This window comes from Podarcis pityusensis, assembly GCF_964106645.2.
Source record: "Podarcis pityusensis genome assembly, chromosome: 8".
Lineage (NCBI taxonomy): Eukaryota > Metazoa > Chordata > Lepidosauria > Squamata > Lacertidae > Podarcis > Podarcis pityusensis.
Genome location: NC_138033.1, coordinates 57,937,870 through 57,958,943, shown reverse-complemented (window position 1 = coordinate 57,958,943; position 21,074 = coordinate 57,937,870). Strand labels below are relative to the sequence as shown.

At 44.2% G+C, this 21,074-nt stretch overlaps 1 protein-coding gene across 1 annotated transcript in view; it reads right to left on the bottom strand.

The window, feature by feature from the left end:
• N4BP1 (NEDD4 binding protein 1) overlaps positions 1–21,018 on the bottom strand; it is a 27,751-nt gene extending 6,733 nt beyond the window's left edge. The window contains exons 1-2 of the mRNA XM_081015512.1: positions 20,554–21,018; positions 7,641–9,331 (exon numbers count right to left, since the gene is read on the bottom strand). Coding sequence (XP_080871638.1) covers positions 7,641–9,331; positions 20,554–20,853 — 1,991 coding nt within the window. The 5' untranslated portion in view covers positions 20,854–21,018. The remainder of the gene's footprint in view (positions 1–7,640; positions 9,332–20,553) is intronic.
• Positions 21,019–21,074: the final 56 nt, after the last annotated feature.

Here is a 21,074-nt window from a genome sequence, read left to right as displayed (position 1 = left end):
GCACGCAACAAGGGGCAGATTAGGTGAGAGAAAGAGAAGCTTGCCCAAGGCCAGGTCAAGATATAGAGAAAGAAACAGCAAAACAGGCCCCATGTTGTACTAAATGTGGGCTTTGGAACTGGGAAGGCTGAAGGCCATTATACCAAACTAAGGTTGCATACACTCCATCCATTAAAAGCACATGCCCACTTCCTTGGTCTCATTGGGGGAAGTCATGTGCTGGAAATGTCCAGTGTGGATGCAGTCTAAGAAAACAGGGCACTGAAGCTTCAGAGTTGCTGTCGTGTACTTTGCAGCAATTTATGAACTGTCTTGCTAGACAATCCAAAGAAGAACACCTGCCACCACCTATTTCTTTTATTTCCTCTTTCCTCCTTGGGAAAAAACCCTGGAATATTCACTCAGGTATAATTTCCAAACCCTGCACCAGGACACACTTGTGCAATGGGAGAAATTATGTGAGCCCAAATGATCAATCCACAGAGGAGGCTGCCTTCAGAAACTCTGGAAGAGACAGTACTTCAGGCCTGACCCCTTACAAATCAACATTCCACTGCAAAGGTGCATTTAACCACATCTCTGTCCTGGATGTAGCAAAATGAGCCAATCAATGCAGAGTTGCAATAGAAATATCTGTCCTCAGACAAAGCTGCCTGTTGCTTCTCAGCAGGAGTTGCAACTCAGGTGGGTTGGAGAATTGGCAAAGTATGATGGGCAAGGATGACTGGAAGAAGCGTCATGACTGACATACCAACACACAATATTTTAATCATGACTTTTTGGAACAGAATTTTCTACACTTTACCAGCCTGGAGCCTACCCCTCTACATTCAAAGACCATAAGGGCAAGCAATGCTTGAGCAGTTCAAGTCCTATCTAGTTCAGCTTTCTGGGACCTACAGTGGCCAATCAGATACCCCATGAAGTCCAGAGGAGAATGAGGCAATGTTGCTCCCCAGCAAGTGATAATCAGTGGCCCTTTTAACCTGGAAATAACTTCTAGCTATAATTATCTCAAGGATTAATACCAAGTTCATTCAACAAGTGTGGGCCCATATGTAGCCAAAATACCATGACTCCCTGCAAAGAGATTCAGCAGACTTGGGGGAGCACCAAAGTCTGCGGAAGTACACCCAAATAAAGTTTTTATTATTATATTTCTAAAGCAGGAATCTGAAGAACAGTCCACCAAGAACCAAGCATGATCGGGGACATGGAAGGTGGACTCTGTGTTGAGAGGTGAAAAGGAGAAAATAAGGGAGATGGCATGGCATGCTGACACCCTGACACTACACTGCAACATTTTGTTGCAGATCCTATTTGTCTGGCTACCAGTCACTGACTTCTCTATACAATATCCTGAGTTACAGGAGGGGTCCACCAGATGGGTGTTTATTCTATTTATGTGCATATGGGAGAAGGATAAATAAACAGAAATTGAGGGTGCAAATAATCACCTCACTATACATAGATATAGGTAGGTAGCCGTGTTGGTCTGCCGTAGTCAAAACAAAATAATAATAATAATAAAAATTCCTTCCAGTAGCACCTTAGAGACCAACTAAGTTTGTTATTGGTATGCGCTTTCGTGTGCATTATTATTATTATTATATTATATATAGATGTATAATTTTGGACAGAATAAATCATGAGCTAATGGCAGAAGCAAAACCACACCATAACTTTGCTTGGTTTACACATTGCATGATATCCACCCTTCAGTGATCATTGCAAAAGTCTCAAAATACCCAATGAAGGCCACACGCTTCCTTTAATAAGTTCACAGTTAAAACATGATGCATAGAATTATTACACAGTGTCAACTATTTGCATACCCTTCCCCATTAGTCCCAGTCTGGGCAAAAACTGGAATTTAAGATGAATCATAGTTGTGACTTTCATTTTACATCACTATTTTCTGAGCTTTTTGAAGAACTAAGAAATTGTTCACATCAGCGGATTTTTAATGCACCCCTCCCCCTTTGTAATAGCAGTTTATTCTGGAGTCTAGTGATTTCACAATGGTGCATTTTCAACACCCCCATATTACAGGCTGCCCCCTCCCTGCAATATCACAACTGAAAATTGCTCCCCCTGTTCAGCTTAAAAAGCAGTATGGTGAGGCACTACAGCCTTGGCAACATGTGCTGAGAGCACACAGGCTACCTTATTTAGTCCAAGAGTGGCCAGCAAACTCTAACTCCCCTCAGCCCCAGCCAGCATGGCCAAGGATTGTGGGAGCTGGAATCCAACAACATTGGGAGAGCCCCATACTGACTACCCTAACTTGGCTCTTTAGCTTTTTGGATAGTGAACTTGGTGGTGTTAATATCCCATCAACTATTCCACACCACACTGACAAATTTACACTTATCAGTATGCTCCTGTGCACAATTCAGGGAGATGGCCTTATCTTTGTAGGGAATGAAGAAGAGCACCATGGATGTAATCCCTGAGAAACCTGGCCTTTCAGGGATAACCCAGGCCCTGCCTGAATATTCGTCTTTCAACTATGGGTATACTCTCTCCATTGATCTCAATGAATCTACTCAATCATTGATGAGTCTCATCCCTGCAATTCAACCATGGCCACTACCCAGCAGTTTTGTGGAGGGGCAGGGCCATGGCCCCATTTGCAGCCCTGCACAGCAGCAAACCGGGGGGGGGGGGCAGGTAGAGGGGGAGAAGAAAAGGATGATTGCTGCTACAATCAGGAGCTGGCATAGCAGTCAGGCCTGATGCCCCAATGCACTGGTAGCGTGACTGGCATCATATTCAACAGACCCTGGGCCAGACCAGCCTTTTCTTCATCCAAACACTTCCACTGGCTGCCACCAGCACTTTCGCCTGCCTCTTTGGTGGGCTGAAAGGGAAGCTCCACATCACTGGCAGTGGACAGTTTGATTGGCTGGGCAGAAGGACATGTCCACCCAAGCCACTGGCCCTGCTCTCAGATACAGCCCTATGGCTCCAAACCTCTTTTCTGGTCCTGAAAACATGGAGGCAAAAGTCTACCCAATTACACACTAACAAGTAAATTTGTTCTAGCCGATTACTACAAGGGCCTTGGAATAACAGGGAAGTATTGATTCCTTCCTTTTCCTTTTACAAACTCTAGTCTATATTGGTATTTAATACAGATTTAAACATATTGGGCTACCTGTATTTAGGTTTCATCTGTTCTACAATACCTCCCCTCTCTGGCTTCCTCAGCATGTTTCTAACTACAGACCTGAGGCATACTATGGGCATCTTCCTAATGTGGAGATCATCCAGAGAGGCCCTGATCCAAAGGCCTAACATAGATGATACGTGTAACAAAACCCAAACCACTGCTCCCCTACAGTAGGATAAATCTACAGCATCATCTTCATCACAAAAGCAGAGCAGCAGAGAGAAGGGTGCTAGCTTTGCTCCCCCCCATTGCTGTTCCAGGTGCTTTCCATGAGATGGAGGGTGATCTTCTGAAATGCAAAGCCTACTCTTCTCAATGAGAGGCCAGAGAAATCCCCACTTCAGAACTTCATCCTCCACCTGGTGAAGGGCAATTAGAGTAGCCAATGGGGAGGCAGAGCCAACACATTAGTCTCCAATGTGTATTTATTGTACTTGGATGTAGAATGCCTGAAAAGGGCTCTTGCCACTTGAAAATTCATTTAGAAGAATATGATTTGTATTTCTTCTCAGAGAGGAAGAAAACTCCCAGAAAATGTTTTTCTTTCAATGGGAGAGGGATTTGCAAAAGAAAAAAAAATAACTGGGGAATAGCGTACTTAATTTCTCCTCTCTCTCGTGTTCCAAGCATTTGCTTGGTTCTCTCCAAATGAATCCCTGGACTTCAAAACGACCTTGACAGATTAGAGAACTGAGCCAAAACAAACAAGATGAATTTTAAGAGGGAGAAATGTAAAGTATTGCACTTGGGCAAAAAAAAATGAGAGGCACAAATACAAGATGGGTGACACCTGGCTTGAGAGCAGTACATGTGAAAAGGATCTAGGAGTCTTGGTTGACCACAAACCTGACATGAGCCAACAGTGTGACGCAGCAGCTAAAAAAGCCAATGCAATTCTGGGCTGCATCAATAGGAGTATAGCATCTAGATCAAGGGAAGTAATAGTGCCACTGTATTCTGCTCTGGTCAGACCTCACCTGGAGTACTGTGTCCAGTTCTGGGCACCACAGTTCAAGAAGGACACTGACAAACTGGAACGTGTCCAGAGGAGGGCAACCAAAATGGTCAAAGGCCTGGAAACGATGCCTTATGAGGAACGGCTAAGGGAGCTGGGCATGTTTAGCCTGGAGAAGAGGAGGTTAAGGGGTGATATGATAGCCATGTTCAAATATATAAAAGGATGTCACATAGAGGAGGGAGAAAGGTTGTTTTCTGCTGCTCCAGAGAAGCGGACACGGAGCAATGGATCCAAACTACAAGAAAGAAGATTCCACCTAAACATTAGGAAGAACTTCCTGACAGTAAGAGCTGTTCGACAGTGGAATTTGCTGCCAAGGAGTGTGGTGGAGTCTCCTCCTTTGGAGGTCTTTAAGCAGAGGCTTGACAACCATATGTCAGGAGTGCTCTGATGGTGTTTCCTGCTTGGCAGGGGGTTGGACTCGATGGCCCTTGTGGTCTCTTCCAACTCTATGATTCTATGAATGAAGAAACAAGTCTCCGGAAGTTCTCTGGAATGAGGAAAGGCAGCTTGAGTTGGGAAAACAATTTGGAGTTGAAGGTATGGACAGGATTCAGGATGTACACCCAGAATTTCTCTACTCAAAATTTCCCTTCCCTAGGAAATTCAGCAATCAGGGCGGGTTTTTTTGGTTACTGTACACATATATTCATGCAATGGGTAGTTCCACCCTGAAGGCCACTGCCTTCAGGGGTGAGGTTGACATCTAGTGAGGTCACAGTGAACTCATGTAACACCTTCCTTCTGAAATTACCTGCCTGTTAGTCTGGATGTAAAAGGTCTGTTGTGGTTTTCTGGAGTAGTCAATACCTCTCTCTTTCTCTCAGGAAGCTTTTGGGCTGCAAGTTAGCGGCTAGATCTGATCTCTGTTAAGATGCTCACAGGTTCTTAATTTTGGAATTACTGCATGGCTTAGTTTTAATTTTAACTCTGTAATTTCACTGAAAGATGATGCAGGGATCCTACAGTTAAAAAGGAGCTCCTTGGGGAGGAAGGGCAGGATATAAATACAATAAATGATAATAATTCTGCTGCATCATTTCCTTGTGCCAACACAATCAAAAGAAATAGGTTTGCCCAACAGTAAGTGTGGTGTTGTGTAACATCTATTTGTTTCAATAGCCAATGGCTTGGGTCAAAATTTGGAGCAACTGTTACAGTGAACCTAAAAGAGGCTCTCCAGTGTTAACCAAAGATTATTTACATTCTGTGTTTTGGTAGGTAAGCAAATCCCCACTGCTAAGATTTACGAACAAAACAAAACTATCCTGCAATAACCTGTTCTAAAGTCAGTTACAGAAAAGTGGCATACAGTAGAAGAGAAAATTAGGTCTTACAAGTGCTGCAATATTCTGATTAAATTAGACCAGGAATGTGTCCTGATTAGTTAAGTAGCAGCTTCTGCATGTATTCATATAACTAGGATAATATGGAAGCTTATACCATCATCAATTTGCTAGTCTTTAGGGCGCTACAAGACTCTTTAAAAACAACAACAACGTATATTATTTAACACAAGTACTGTACTTATAAAAAACTGCCAACCATAAACAAAAGAAGTATTCCCACATTTCCACTGAACAAAATGGAATGGCTCTAAGGTGGTGTCCTTGACACATGCATGCATCATCTATACATGCACTGTGTTTTAGAATTATTATTTTTTTACTAGCTGAACAGAAATTGAATCCACCAATCAACTAAAACCCATCTAATTAATATTTCTTTAACTGGGTAACACCCTAGTTTTAAGAGGGAGGGGCAAGTGTGTACATGATCTTGATTTATTATTCTAGACTATTGTTGGCATTGCTTGGTGGAGTGCTTAGTTTTACTTCATGCCTTTAGTTCAATACTACAGGCAAGAGGAAAGAAGGCTCCATACTACAAAAGAAGCTGCTACACGATGGCATGTGTTGAGGTGGAGACAATATTTTCTTTCTCTCCTGTAAAACTAGAACTCAAGGTCATGAAATGCAAGCGAATGACAGTAGACTCAGCAATTCAAGGTCGAAGAGCCCTAAGAGCAGCAGAGGATATCTGCCAAGCCCCAAGACCAATAGTGCCCACTCTTTCATTCACACAGCAATCCTCACTTTGTACAGGACAGCTAGAAAGGTGGGAACACTGAGGGGGAATTTTCTGCCTCGTCTTGTTTAACAGTTGGCAATTGAAGGTGTCTTGCTCAAAGTCCCCCCAAAATCTTGAAGCCAGCAATGTGGAGAAGGGCTCTCAATTGTAAGACAGCCCTTATCATATGGGGCCTTAAATAAATGTAACATGTAAAAAAACCAAAAGAAATCCAGCTCCAAAACATTTCAGGTTTTCCCAGCCATGTCTAGAATGCTACCAATAACCCTTCCTCTTCACACTTTTCACAAAAGACAAATAGTCTGACTATTTTTATTTACCCTGCTACTGGATTCCACCCTTCCTACAAGGAACTTTTCATGCAGGTAAGGCTAAGAGATGGTGACTTTTCAGAGGTTAATCAGAAAGCTTCAGAAACATGAACATGTATCACAAATATGACAGAGCCCATGAAGCATAGCAACAATGAATGTAAGCTGTTTGCTTGGAAGTCCCCAGCGCAAATCTTGTTTCAAAGGTGAACTTACTGGGTGGCCTCAGCAACCTACTCACACCCTCACCTGAGCTGTGACTAATAAAATTATGACCTTCCTTCTAGTGCTGTTGTAAGGATGATTAAGCTAACATATATGAAGCACAAAGAACGATCTCAATCGTTATGTAGCTTTCATTCACACAAGTGGGATGATTTGAACCTGCAATATATTCCTCAGTGAAGCTTAAGCATGCATGATGGTTGTGAAAAGAGGCAAGTCCAAAACAGGGTAAAGAACTGGCCAAGGACACATAACTCAAGCACCATAAAGAAAGCACGAGTGACAACTGAAGTGCATGTCTTAAGAGTGTGCTACAGCTGGCTTGCTCAGAAATCAAACAGGATACTCCAGACTGGCACATGCTGCGGGAACTTTTGGTTATATTGCCAATGTTTTTCTGGTTAAGAAATTCATGTCTGGCCATCTCACTGGCCAAGCTTCATGTAACTATTGGTGTACAAAACAAGAGGTTTTCTTTACTTTAGATATCTGGATATTATTCATTGCTACAGAACATTTAAATGGTCCAACATGTCAAAAGGAGAGAGAAAAGAGTCTGATCTAAATTTCCCACACCTCTCACCAGGAAAAGCTATGCGTTCGTTTTTTCCACAATTTGTATACAGTGTCTGTTTGATAATGTGTGGTTTGCTATGCCTAATAAAGGATCTTGATTGAAAAGCTATGCTAGTCCTGGTAAAATCTGCTTCCCCACCCCACCCTGGCTCTAAATACATGCACTTGTTTGTAATTCAGCCCCCCTCCCACATCTGGTTTCACTCTGAAATGCTACTGAAACCCAACAGTCATCAATACTCACGCAATTGCAACATTGCTGCCATCTATTACTATGTACTTTAAGTGGTCTTTCCCTGGCTCATTTTTCAATTCCAACTTGTATGGTGTTTTCAAAGATTCTTTAAACCTCTGAATCCCAGTGACTGAAGGGTCAGCATGATGACTGTATGACCCTCCTTTTCTCCTTTCTGAGGAAGGGGCAGTCATTTGCAGATGCTCTACGAGATGATTTGTTTTTGGGGGTGGGAACTGCCTGGCTCCAAGCTGCAAAGGATTACATCGTCCATGCTGATCATGCTTCGCAGATGAGGGGTCTGGACATGCCTGAAGAACCATAGTTTCTTTCTCAACTGGTGGGTGTGGAGTCTCCGAGCCACCCCTTGCTACCAAGCCGGGCTCTTTTGGTTTCCTGCCTTTCACTACCCTTTGCATACTATCACAAGCATTCACATGACCGTCACTTTCTATATCATTTGTTTGGGAAATACGAGACTGTTCATAATAATAGTTTGAGACTGCTTTACTGCAGCCTTTGTATTGTGGATTTTGGCTTCCAGAAAGAGGAGTCTGGTTTTCACTGTTTGATATATGCGGTTTGCCTTCAACTCTGCACTGTGCTCGTGGAGCAGAGGTCATGTTTTGTTCTGCATTCTTTGGCTGCTTTAATTTCAGACCACGGTCCTGCTGGCCTTTACTGCTGGAGCTACCTTTATCTTTCTCTGCCCAAGTCCCAGCAGTCCAATGTAGGTCATCAACCTGGTCTTTCTCTTCAGGGACCTTTTTGCTCTCTCTTTCAATTTCTTCCAAAAGCAGTAGAGGCTCAGCCAACTGTCCGAGGTCTCCAATCACCTTCTCCACAATCTGTTGTGAGTAGCCCATGCTTTTGAAGAAGTTAACCAAAATGTTGTATTCCATTTCCTCACTTATCTCATCGCCTTCTTTAGTGTTCAAACCCGGACCATCTATCTCGCTGCTTTCATCAGTGACCAGATCAACCACTACTACATTGTTTTCTAAAGAAAACTGTTTCTTTGGTAGCCTTTCCTCAGCATCTGATGACCTCCTTTTACATGACTGCCTCTCTTTGCACGCAGATGTCTCTAAGGAATTCAGTCCATTTATAGGTAAGAAATGTCTTTCTGGAGCATCAGGGAAGAGTGTGTCCATTTGCTTTGCTAACTCAGTGACTGGGGTACCTGCATTGTTTCTTGCTTCCTCATGACCTGTTCTGCAGTCATTGTTCATTGCAGACCGTTTCTGTATTTCATTGGGAAGAAGTTCTGGAGTCCCATCAAAATTGGCAGGGTCCACATTTTTACCTTCTGCTTTCTGGCTTTCGCACTGTGCAAGGCTAAGTAGTTCTCTCTTCAGTGAGCTTGGTAAGATCAACAAGTCCATTGTATATTTATCCGCATGGGCTTCAACAAGTTGTTTAAACTGTTTTTTCACTTCTGACTCTCTGCTGTTCAGCAGACTTGTGTTGTTTCTGAAGAGACTCACAAACTGTTGAACGTGGCTTCTGGCCATGACAACAGGTTCAGCACCACCCTTAATGTTCAGGGTCCCTATCTCCACAACAGTAATATCAGCACAGGTCCCCTGAATAAGGCAGTTCAAGAAGAGGCTCTGGGCTCCTACAAAAATACAGTGCATGTCTTTGGGATAATGCTCCCTCTCTTCTAATTCAGGTTCACAAATTCCTTTAATATATTCCTACAACAAAAAGGAAAGAAAAATTAGAGAAACTGGCATCTTTTAATTTAGATATCTACTTGCAACACAATTCACTTCCCTCACTCCTTGAAATGAACATCACTCAAAGCAAATCTGTCAATCAAGGATCTGAAGGGTCACCTAATATACTGGAATCACTGGCAGTCACCTCCTGGTTATATACACGTATGCACCACCACCATTTTATTTTATTTGTTATTTAAAGATAAGAAAGGGAGAAAAAATGAAGTAGGCAAGCAGAAATTCAGAAACTGGAAGTGTGTCCTGGATCTAAAAGGTTGACAGCTCCTGTTCTAAGGTTAACTTCACCACATTGGTTAGAACAAGCCTGTCAGAGATGAGGATTGAACTCAAAGGATGCACTTCCTCCAAACCTAATTATAATCATCCACCAACAGGTGAATTTCAGGGTCCCAATGTGTACACATGTACCATATTTTTCACTCTATAGGATGCACTTTTTCCCCTCCAAAAATTGAGGGGAAATTTGTGTGCATCCTATGGAGTGAATGCAGGCTCCTTGGCTTTAGCGACAGCAATGCTAAGCCTCCGAAGGGCAGAGGGAGCACTCCCTCCGTGCCCCAAAGCTTTCGCGTTGCTTTCGCTGAAGCCTGGAGAGCGAGAGGCGTCGGTGTGCACCGACCCCTCTCGCTCTCCAGGCTTCAGGGATAGCCGTGCGCAGCCCCTCCGGCAGGGAGAGGCTGCACGGGGCTAAAGAGGAAGCCAAAACAGCGAGTGGGATCCATCCCGCTGGCTGCCTTGGCTTGTCACATAGCCGCGCGCAACCCCTCCGGCAGGGAGAGGCTACACAGGGCTATGGCTTCTTTAGCCTCGCACAACCTCTCCCGGCAAGGCGAGGTTGTGCGGGGCTAAAGAGGAAGCCAAAACAGCAAGCGGTATCCATCCCGCTGGCTGCCTTGGCTTGTGACATAGCCGCGCGCAACCCCTCCGGCAGGGAGAGGTTGCGCGCAGCCTGTACACTGCTCTTTGAGGCTGGGGGGGAAATAAGATTTTTTTTCTTGATTCCCCCCCCCTAAAAACTAGGTGCGCCCTATGGTCCGGTGCGCCCTATGGAGTGAAAAATACGGTAATTCCTGACCGTGACATGCAACAGCAGCCTTGCAAGGGCCTTCCCTCTTGCTTATTATTATGCACCAGCTTCCTGGCCCTGAAGATGGATGGGTTTACACATTTTTACGAAATGATGCAGGGGTGCCTTAGGCCACACTGGAACCCTTAAAAGGGCCTTTATTTTGGGTCAACCCTGTTTCGCCACCAGCAAATAGAAAAGGGCCAGAAAAGCAGAAACTGCTCAACAACAGCAATGACGCTGCCAAGTTCTGCCACCAATTTAAGAACAGCAACATTACACAATGAGCCAGCTGGGGTCTTGTGAATAAGAATTTGTTACTGGCACAATGAACGTTCAGTTATTTCCCCATCTTTTTGCTCTGCACAGGAGCTACTGCTGGGCCTGAGGAACATGAACTATTTTCCAAGGCTCTCTGAAACCTGTGCTCCAGCTCCCTGGAGGGTACAGTGAACTACAGCACCACAGCAACTTGGTGCCTTGATGCTGTAGAAGTCTTTTCACACTAAAGCACCTGCAGAGACACCAAAACACACTGCAGAGGAATCTGGGTCACACTGTTCACATTGGGAACTTGCGAGGCCTTGAACACTCTGAGAACTGTACAAGGCTGCACACTGCATGGAAAGACTGATAATGCGAGACAAGTTGTATTTACGGAAGCTTGTATATCATTACAGATCTCTGTTAATAACATTTTCTCATGGTCCACTCCTACACTTTGGTCTAACCCCCAGCCCCCCAAAAACGCATGACAAATGGTAAACAAGTTAATTTTATGGCAAACCAAGTTATGCATTTAAGTTCCTGAAAGTAACAAAGTGACTTTCCATTTGTACAGTGTGCTGAAAAAGAAAAGTTTTGCATATTTTCCCATTTCCTCCAAAAGTTTCATGCCCCCTCCCCTGAAAAAAACAAAACAATTCCCATCAAGCCTTCAAAATTCTTGGAAATTTTACATTGCTACTGATAGCCTTATCCTCCAAGAATATATCTCATCCCCCCCAATTTACAGCTGTTCAGCTCTGAAATCACTTACTCTTTTAGAACATTACACAACCTGCAAGATATGAACTACTCATTGAGAAATCCCCATGACCTTTTTGGCCTTCCTGAAACAGGTGGAAAACAGGTATTCCATGGAAGATCTCATTCTATGTCCACTTTTCAAGAGAGCTTTTCCTCTTTCTTAAAAAAGCAGCCCTGTCGTGACCACTTTATTGAGGAAGGTGCAAGAGACTTATTAAAACAAACCAACCAAAAAACCCAAGGGCATTTCCATTCAGGAACCGAACTTTCTTTGCACATGCAATCTCCAAGAGCACATACCCTACCCAACAGAAACATAGGAAGCTGCCTTACATCAAGTCAAACCATAGGCCTGTCTGTTAGTAGTTAATACTCACTAGTACTGTGGCTTTCCATAGTTTCCAATAGGAGTCTTTTCCAGTCCTATCAGTAGATGCCAGGGACTGAACCTGGCAAAACATGTGCTCTGCCACTGAGCTAAGGCCCTCAGCCTCTACAGAATTCCTAAATCTAAAATATGAACATGTTTAGAAGAAGCCTATGTAAGAATCATTCTTCCTCCCTCTCCCAACGAAGTCCAATGACATGTTACCAAATATGCCATTTTCTCCTTGTCACACCTATCCCTAGTTTGCAACTATGAGTCCTAGGAGAGCGAGAGAGAAGAAGAAGACAAGCATGCCCTAGTACCATTTCAACATAACAGTATATTTCAGATTATGAGAACAAAAAGTTTAATATAAACTCCAGAAATAAAGTCCAGCAGCATATATTCAAATCATGAGCACATACTACTGTATTGTATTGTATTGTATTGTATTGTATTGTATTGTATTGTATTGTATTGTATTGTACTGCATTCAGACAGAGTTGTACAGGGTGAGTCTTTTAAAAGAGGCTTCATGGAACATGTGTACAGTCATACCTCGGGTTACACATGCTTCAGGTTGTGGTTTTTTTGGGTTATGGACTGCTGAAACCCGGAAGTACTGGAACGCGTTACTTCCGGGTTTCGGCAGTCGCGCACACTGAAGGTAGCGAACGTGCATGCCGCACGGATCACGTTCGCAACCCGAGCGTCCACTGTACTCTGTATCCATGGGGCATCTTTTAAAGGACCTATCCTGTACTTCTCATACTAATATCCCCAACACAAATTTTAACAGCTTTGAAGAGGTTACTTATAAACAACAGAAACAATACAAATTGCAACATTATGGTTTTACCCCTTAAAAAAAATTAGCATGGTATATTTCTTAGTAATAAACCCACAATTGGGCAACTGCTTGAGGCAAAAAGAAAAGATCCCGTGCTCTTTTGCATTGCTGTTCTTGTGCCTACATCCAAGAGAGTACTGAGAAGGGAAACCAGAAATGCGTGTTTTACTGTAAGGTAACTTGCACAGAGAAATGTGCGTGTCACTGCAATGCATCATACAAACAACTGTATTTGATGACTGTCTATTCAGAAACTTTGTTTGGTTCAGAATGCTGTGGTGAGGTCATAAATGAGTTTTTGCCAGATGATCATGATATGCTGGCATTTCAGGATCTTTCACAAGCCCCCAATTCATTTCTGGATGCAATTCAGAAAGCTGCTTTTTAAACATACAGTCATACCTTGGAAGTCGAACAGCCTAGTTCTTGAACGTTCTGGCTCCTGAACGATCAAAACCCGGAAGTGACTGTTCTGGTTTTCGAATGTTCTTTTGGAAGCAGAACGTCTGATGGGGCTTCTGCAACTGCGCTTTGGTTTTCAAACATTTTGGAAATTTAACGGACTTCCGGAACGGCTTCCGTTTGACTTCCAAGGTACGGCTGTATAAAGTTTTAAGTGGCTGAGGTATCTGAAGGACAGTATCCTTGCATGAATCTGCTGGGCTTAAAACTTAATTCGTCCGAGTGCTCTAGTGCCTCTGCCTTTGGGTACTAGGTTGGTGCATATGGATAGAAAGAGGACCCTTTTTTTGCAACAATATCTCATTTTCAGAATACCCTGTAAATAACCTTCCTAACTATATTCAACTGTGCCAACTAAATCTAACCACCCTGTGAGCAAAATATGTCAGGGAGACTGTCATGGCCATCTTCACAGCTGCTGCTCCACCATCTCCCTTCTGTCACAGACACCATTACAACCAACTTCCCTGTGAACATAAGGAGGAGCCGCCAGCAAGGCAACTGTCAGCACCTCCACCTCTTCAGATGGGCTATTTAAATACCACACACAAGTTTTACTGCTCTTAAATGTATGCCACTGCTCTTATTTTACCTTAGGTTGGGATTGCCAAATGGTGCCTGCGGGCACCATGCATCCTCGAGTACTTTCCTGGTGCCCACAAAACCTCAGTGCCTGCTCCATTCACCAGCCTCTTTATGATGAGGTGGCAAGGCGCCTTTCCTTCAAAGCACAAAAAGGTGCCAGAGGAAGTAGGGTAAGCAATACTATTTGCCACTTCCTCTTTTAGCTCTGTGTGCTTCTCAAGGCTCAGATAGGCACCTAAGAAACTGAGCAGAAAGGGGAGTGACTGAAAGGATAAGAGGGAAATAGGAGCTGAAGGGAAAAGGGAATAATCAGGGAGGAGTGGAATGCTTGCTGGATTCAAAAGGGAGAGTGCAAGAATAATAACATAGTGCCGGAGAGAAAGAAATGTGACTCGGAGAGAAAGGAGGGGGTGAATCCAGATCTAGTAAAACAGATTATATTGAAATTACATCATTTTTTCACAGTCCCCTCACTCCACTCCAAATCACAGATCTCATTAACTGAACCATAAAAGTCACAGATCCAGTTCTTTTCAGTTCTGTCATGGTGCTTCCTCATAATTTTACAAGGAATTCTCTCAAACCACAGGTCACCTCTGTGTTTATATATGCATTTTTTAGTTTGCCATTGGTTTGTTGTCATCTTCTCTAAAAACCATGATGATCCATGTTGTAGTGGTGCTAGCAAGCAGTGAATCTGTGGGGTTTTTTTTACAGTGTAGTCTACTAATGTGAGTTTTAATTTGATGGTGGTGAGGGCCCTGTGTAAAATCATGCATATTCAAGTGAAAATGTTTTAATTCTACTGGATCCAGCTTTTACCCAACCTCCATGGAAACACAAATAATTTATATATTCATTCGAGTGGGAATGGGAGAAGCTATCACAGCAGTCGCTCAAAATGCCAAATGTACCCATGGGTCTCAAAAGGTTAGTGATCCAAAACATTATGTATGCTGTTCTGCGTGCCTTATTAGCTTGAGTGTGGGGTTAACATAATTAAAACCAACTTATTTTCCATTGCATTTGATTTTATTGTTACCTCTTCTAATGGTGCTATTTAGTTATCAGTTTTATGTTTTAATATTGCTAATGAGGATTTTATTGTCTAAGTGTTTTGTCTTGTAAGCTACCGTGGGGGCTGAATTCAGAAAGGCAGGGTAGAGATATTTTGAAACAAACCATCCAATAACCTAACTCTTTAGAATTTTTCATATTACCACAGAACAACCTACACATGAGCAAAAATTCCTTTGAACATGCAGTGAATCTCTCCCCAATCCAGTCTTAAGGCCATTTCCTGTAACACATTTATGTTGATTTACAAACTAACCGTGTAAAGTGTAAGCATGAAAAACTGCTTGTAAATTTGTACTACACAGCTATGCTTATCAACACATTAAGGTATATTTCTGTGGCATTCCTGTGTTTGCCTCTCCTTAATGTGTGAAAGGGCCCCTTCCTGAAGATCTGAGCAGCTCTTCTGCTGATCTAGAATGAGCCTGGGTTTGAACTCAAACTTACATACAGCCGTACCTTGGTTTTTGAACAGCTTAGTTCTTGAATGTTTTGGCTCCCGAACACCGCAAACCCAGAAGTAACTGTTCTGGTTTGCAAACTATTTTTGGAAGCCGAATGTTCGATGGGGCTTGCACGGCTTCCGATTGACTGCAGGAGTTTCCTGCAGCCAATCAGAAGCCGCTCTTTGGTTTTCAAACGTTTTGGAAGTCGAACGGACTTCCGGAACGGATTCCGTTCGACTTCCAAGGTACAGCTGTAATTGGCAAAAACAGCACAAGCCTCAGACACATTGAATATTTTTAAGGAGTAAAGCAAGTGTCATTCTGTGGGTTTTGAAAGAAGTTGCATGTGACTATAAATATATCCTGTGTAAGACTTATTTGTGGCTTAGCCATGTCATAACTTTGTGGGCTGATCACCTTTCCTATTTCCCACAATCTAGAGACATTACAATAGCCCACACTGAAAGAGAATTGCTTAACTCTGTGGTAGCAAAGCAATTCTCACACTTTGGTCCAGGGCTGGAAAAGTATTTCCAAACTAAGAATGGACAGTTATGTAGCCAGGCCTGAGGATTATAAATTCAAACTTATGGGGTCTACCTGCCTCCCTGTCCCTCCATCTGAACAATAAAACACACAATTCTATGTCAAAAAGTATTTTTTAATCCTCACTTGACACAAGGAAGGGGAGAAATATTCATGTCACCTTATTTTTGGTAGGTAGAAGGATTGTAGTTCAGTGATTTTGCATGCAGAAAGCCCAGGTTCAATTACCTGCCTGAAACCCCAGGAAGCCACTGGAGTCAGTGCAGAACAACCTTTAGCAACCTAGAGCCCTCCAGATGACTTAGACACCTGCTGTTCTTGACTACTGACTATGCTTGTCTATGCTTTGTGCCTATGCTGAGTGGTAGAGGGGTGTGTGGGGGGGGGGGAAACTGCTGTTTAGGGAAACAGATTCCCATTTCAGGGTACATGCAACTATTTTTATAATGCTTTGTATGCCAAATGCTTAGGCTCTTAGGCAAACCAGGGGTCTAACAACTGTCAAAACCTGATCCCAAAGGCAAACACGAATGGGTTTTTTTGGCGGGGGCTTCCCCCGACCCCAGCCCCCAGAACAGGCAACTCTCCGCAAGCCGCAGGAGCCCAGCGCCAGGCTCCCGCGCTTTGCGGAGAGCTGCGTGAAGTCTCCGGAAGCCCGGCGCGGGCTCCCACAGCTTGTGGAGAGCTGCGCGAAGCCTGGAGAGCGAGAGGGGTCGGTGCGCACCAACCCCTCTCGCTCTCCAGGCTTCAGCGAAAGCCTGCATTCGCCCCATAGGACGCACACACATTTCCCCTTCATTTTTGGAGGGGAAAAAGTGCGTCCTATAGGGCGAAAAATACGGTACTTGCCTGATAGGAAAGCAAGACACACTCATAAGGATGTATGGCCAAGTATATCCCCTATATAAAGCACTAAGCGGCTTCTCTATAATTCTTTTATTTTTTAAAGGGATATATAAGTATATCTCTTTCCATACATTCAAGAACAGTACCATTTAAGGAAAATCTTTTATTTGGCTGAAGCAAAAAAAAAATCTTATTCCATGCATAAAAACATATAACAATTTTGCAAACCGATGGGTGGCCCAAATTTCAAGCCCCTCCAACCTAACAACTGGCAATCACTCCAAAGCTTTTCCTGTCTCCCTCGCCTCCTTCATTTTGGGCACTGTGTGTTGGCAGTTCTCTCTTTTCTTATTGGGCTGGCACCATTTCCACAACCCACAAATTGCTACTAACAAGGTTCTACAACTAATTGGCAAGTGCTGGCCCCATGTCTTTGGAAATTCGTAATGGGCCAGGATTTGCCAGTTAATTGTGGAACTAGAAATGAGTATGCAATACTGCTGAAGGGCAGCACCATCAAGGCCACATGTTTCTCTCCTTCCATCTGTCACCCACATGCTTATTTTTTTGTGATAGTGGCACCCTAAGTACTTGCTGGCCAGCCACCAGCTCAGGCTCCTGTTCCACTGCATTTTTTTTTAGAAATCTCTTCCTCCTCCCTCTACACAGTATACTCAAATATTTGTGTAACTGAGAAGTACAAACAGGTATCAAGAAACGTACACTGAGTCCCCAGACTGATGGTCAGCGTCTTGCTAGTATCAGCACATCATATGCCCAGAGGGATACAGTCCTGGTTGAGGGCAACCTTATAAATCTCAAAAAGTCCAGCAGAAGAAAAGAGTCTTTTGCTGATTTTGAAGATTACAATAGAGAAGGCTTGGCAGTTCCCCTGAAAGCAACTCCCACTACAGCAAGCTTTAGTTCAGGTGGCAGGAGCTGCATTTGTAGATCATGCTGTTGAGGACCCCAGAAAAGGAGATAGAAGAGTTTGGATTTGATATACCACTTTATCACTACCCGAAGGAGTCTCAAAGCGGCTAACATTCTCCCTTCCCTTCCTCCCCCACAACAAACACTCTGTGAGGTGAGTGGGGCCGAGAGACTTCAGAGAAGTGTGACTGGCCCAAGGTCACCCAGCAGCTGCATGTGGAGGAGCGGAGACTGAACCCGGTTCACCAGATTACAAGACTACCGCTCTTAACCACAACACCACACTGGCTCTCCATAAGATAAGTTAACATGGTGCCAACTGAGTGTTAACATTTAAAAATTGTTAAAATTGATGGGATGCTGCCAAGGCAGATTCATGACCTTTGTCCATTACAAAATTTTACATAGCAACAGCTCATCCTGAAACAGCAGGCTTCTCACACTTGTTGAGTGGCTCTAACTCACCCTGAGCCCTCAGAATAAGGCATGCTATAAAGCAAATATATCCCTCTTGTGCTTATTTTCTACACACTCAAATACATATAGTTCGCCTTAACTAAAGAGCCTCGTTTTGTGTGGGGATCATGCTCCTGACCCCCTTGCGTGTCAGCGGAGCATGCATCAGTTGGCCCCGTCGCCACGCAGATTGGATAAACATAAAACAATTGTTGCCTGTATTTTTAGATACACACAATAAGATGCATGTGCATTTTGTTGACATACATTGTACACAAGAGAAATACTCTATCTCAAGGCCTTAAGGCCACTGAGTTATAATCAGGTTCTATTGTACCTGAAGCTATTAACCTCCTTGAGCCCTTATGGTAAGGGTGGGCAAAAACCATTCTCTTGTCAGGTGTAAAATATATACAGCTCACCCTTATGATAGGGTGTTCTATAAATCCCTTTTCCGCATGTCTATATGTGCAAGCACGTATGCACACACATACTTGAATGAGGAAGAAGGAAACTCATTTACACCCCACCCTATCTCATGGACTCAAAATGAGTAATATACACACTAAATTCTATTATTTGTGTGTGCACAGACAGAACAGATCTGAACGTGTATGTGGGTGCTACATGAAAGGAAATGAATGACCCAATGAAAATTGGCTTGTTAAACCTTACTTTCATATATTGTAAACCAGTGTAAGATAGTATCCCACTAGGACAGGCATAGGCAAACTTGGCCCTCCAGATGTTTTGGGACTACAACTCCCATCATCCCTAGCTAACAGGTCCAGTGGTCAGGGATGATAGGAGTTGTAGTCCCAAAACATCTGGAAGGCTGAGTTTGCCTATGCCTGCACTGGGATCATAACCTACTTGTTAGCAGAGCTGTTTGGTTGCTTTAATGCTATGATATAATAACAGGTGTTACATCACACACACACACACACACACACACACACAGTAAGGCTATCAACAACTACTAGTCAAAATGGCTATGTGTAGCCTCCAGGTTCAGATATCATAATGTCTCTATTTTTTTCCAGGAAACTTTTGGATCATCCCCCTATACTATACCTTAATGTAACCAAGCCAACGCACATGCTGTTGAAATATCACAATCTTCCCCAGCCTTCATTCCTCCCTATCCTCCATTCCCTGTGTATAGTTTAGATTTTAAGCCCTCAGAGAGGAAGCTGTCATATCCGTTTTTTAAAAAAAAAGAACCATTTGCACACATGGTGCCATAACAATATCAATTGCTGGGGAGCAACAACAGGAAAGGGTTCCTGCCTTCATCTATAAGGAGAAGGGATGTAGCTCAGTGGTACACCATCTGCTTTGCACGCAGAAGGTCATAAGTCCTGCTTGTAGGCTTCTCAGAGACAAGGCGGGGAATACTGGACTAGAGAGACATTTGATCTTACCCAGCATGACTTGGGCTTTCTCTCTCTATTTTACACACAATATACTAAGGACGGGGGAGCCTGTGACTGTCCTTATGTTGTTGGACCCCAACTCCCATCAGCCTAGTCAACACGGACAACAGCCAGGGATTGTGGGAGCTGTAGTGCAACAAGGCTACAGCCTCCCTACCTCAGCTATATACAAATACACAAATACAGGAAGCTGCCTTATACTGAGGCAGATCATTCATCCATCTGGTTCTGTATTGTCAACACTGACTGTTAGTACCACGGTTTCAGTTGGAGGTCTTTCCCACCCCTGCTTTGTGATGGAAGGGTTTGAAGATGGGAGCTTTTACATGAAGGCAAATGTTCTGCCACTGAATCAAAATCATTTCCCTATATACAGAAATATATCACAGCCTTATTAAAACAGAAGCCGTCCAGAGTTGTTGTGGTGCAGTGCTGGACTAAGAGCTGGGAGGCCAATTTTCCCACTCAGTTATGAAGCTCTCACTAAGTGACCTCCTGCGAGTCACTCACTCTCAGCCCAACCTAACTCACAGGATTATTGGGGAGGAAGTAAAGTGTATTTGCCACCTTTAGCTCCTTGGAGGAAAGGTGGGATATTCATGTAAAATTTAAATACACATACACCCTCCCTTGCCTGCCTACTACTATGCGCTGCGTGAAGAAGCCCTTTATTTCATCTGCCCTGAACCCTCCGACATTCATCTGCACTGGATGTCCTCTGCTTCTACAACCTCACAGGGTTGTGGTGAGGACAAAGAGCAGGAGGTGCAGTGGTGTGTCAGGCAGAAGCCTGGAAGAGACCAGGATTCAAACCCCCCGACTGGGCCATGAAGCTCACTGGGTGACTTGGGGACACGGTCACTTCCTCTCAGCCTAACCTACCTCCCGGGGTTGTTGCTATGGGGATTAGAGGGGGGGGGGGAGAAGAACAACTGAGCTCCTTGGGAGTAGAAAAAGGTGGTATGTAAAGGCAATAAAGGAAATAAACAAACTAACGAACAATGGATAAGCTATCTTGAACTGCTTTGGAGAGATGATAAGGTATGAATGCATTAAAACAAATAAGAGATTAACATACCTTGGCGGCCCGAACGTCCTCCCGCTGGCCTCGGAGGCTCAGCCAGATCCTGCGCCCGGCGGCGGCGCTTTGCTGCTGCCCGAGATCTAGAGCGGCCCAACCGCCGCTGCTCAGCGACCCCAGGATGGCCAGGCGGACCCGGAACAGGCGCTCGATGCTGGCGCGGCTCCGCTCTAGGGAGCCGCTCTTCTCCGCCGGGGCCGTGAACTCGTCCAGCACCGGCTCGGCTCCGAGACCTTCCGGCGGCAGCGCGCCTGCGGCAGCAGCGGCTTCGTTGCTGGTCGTAGTGAAGGTCGCCATTACAGCGGCGAGGAGCGGTCGGAGGAGCGGAGGCGGCGGCGTGAGCGTTGCTGGCGGCGGCCGCCCCTGCCGCTTCCCATCGCTTCGGGCCTTGCGAGGGAGTCAGGACAACAACCCCATCGGGGAAACTCCCCCCGCCGCCCTGCCCCACACCCCGGAAGCGCTAATGCCTCATCGCTATGCAACGGCGACGTCACCATGAGGCGCCGGCGCGACACACA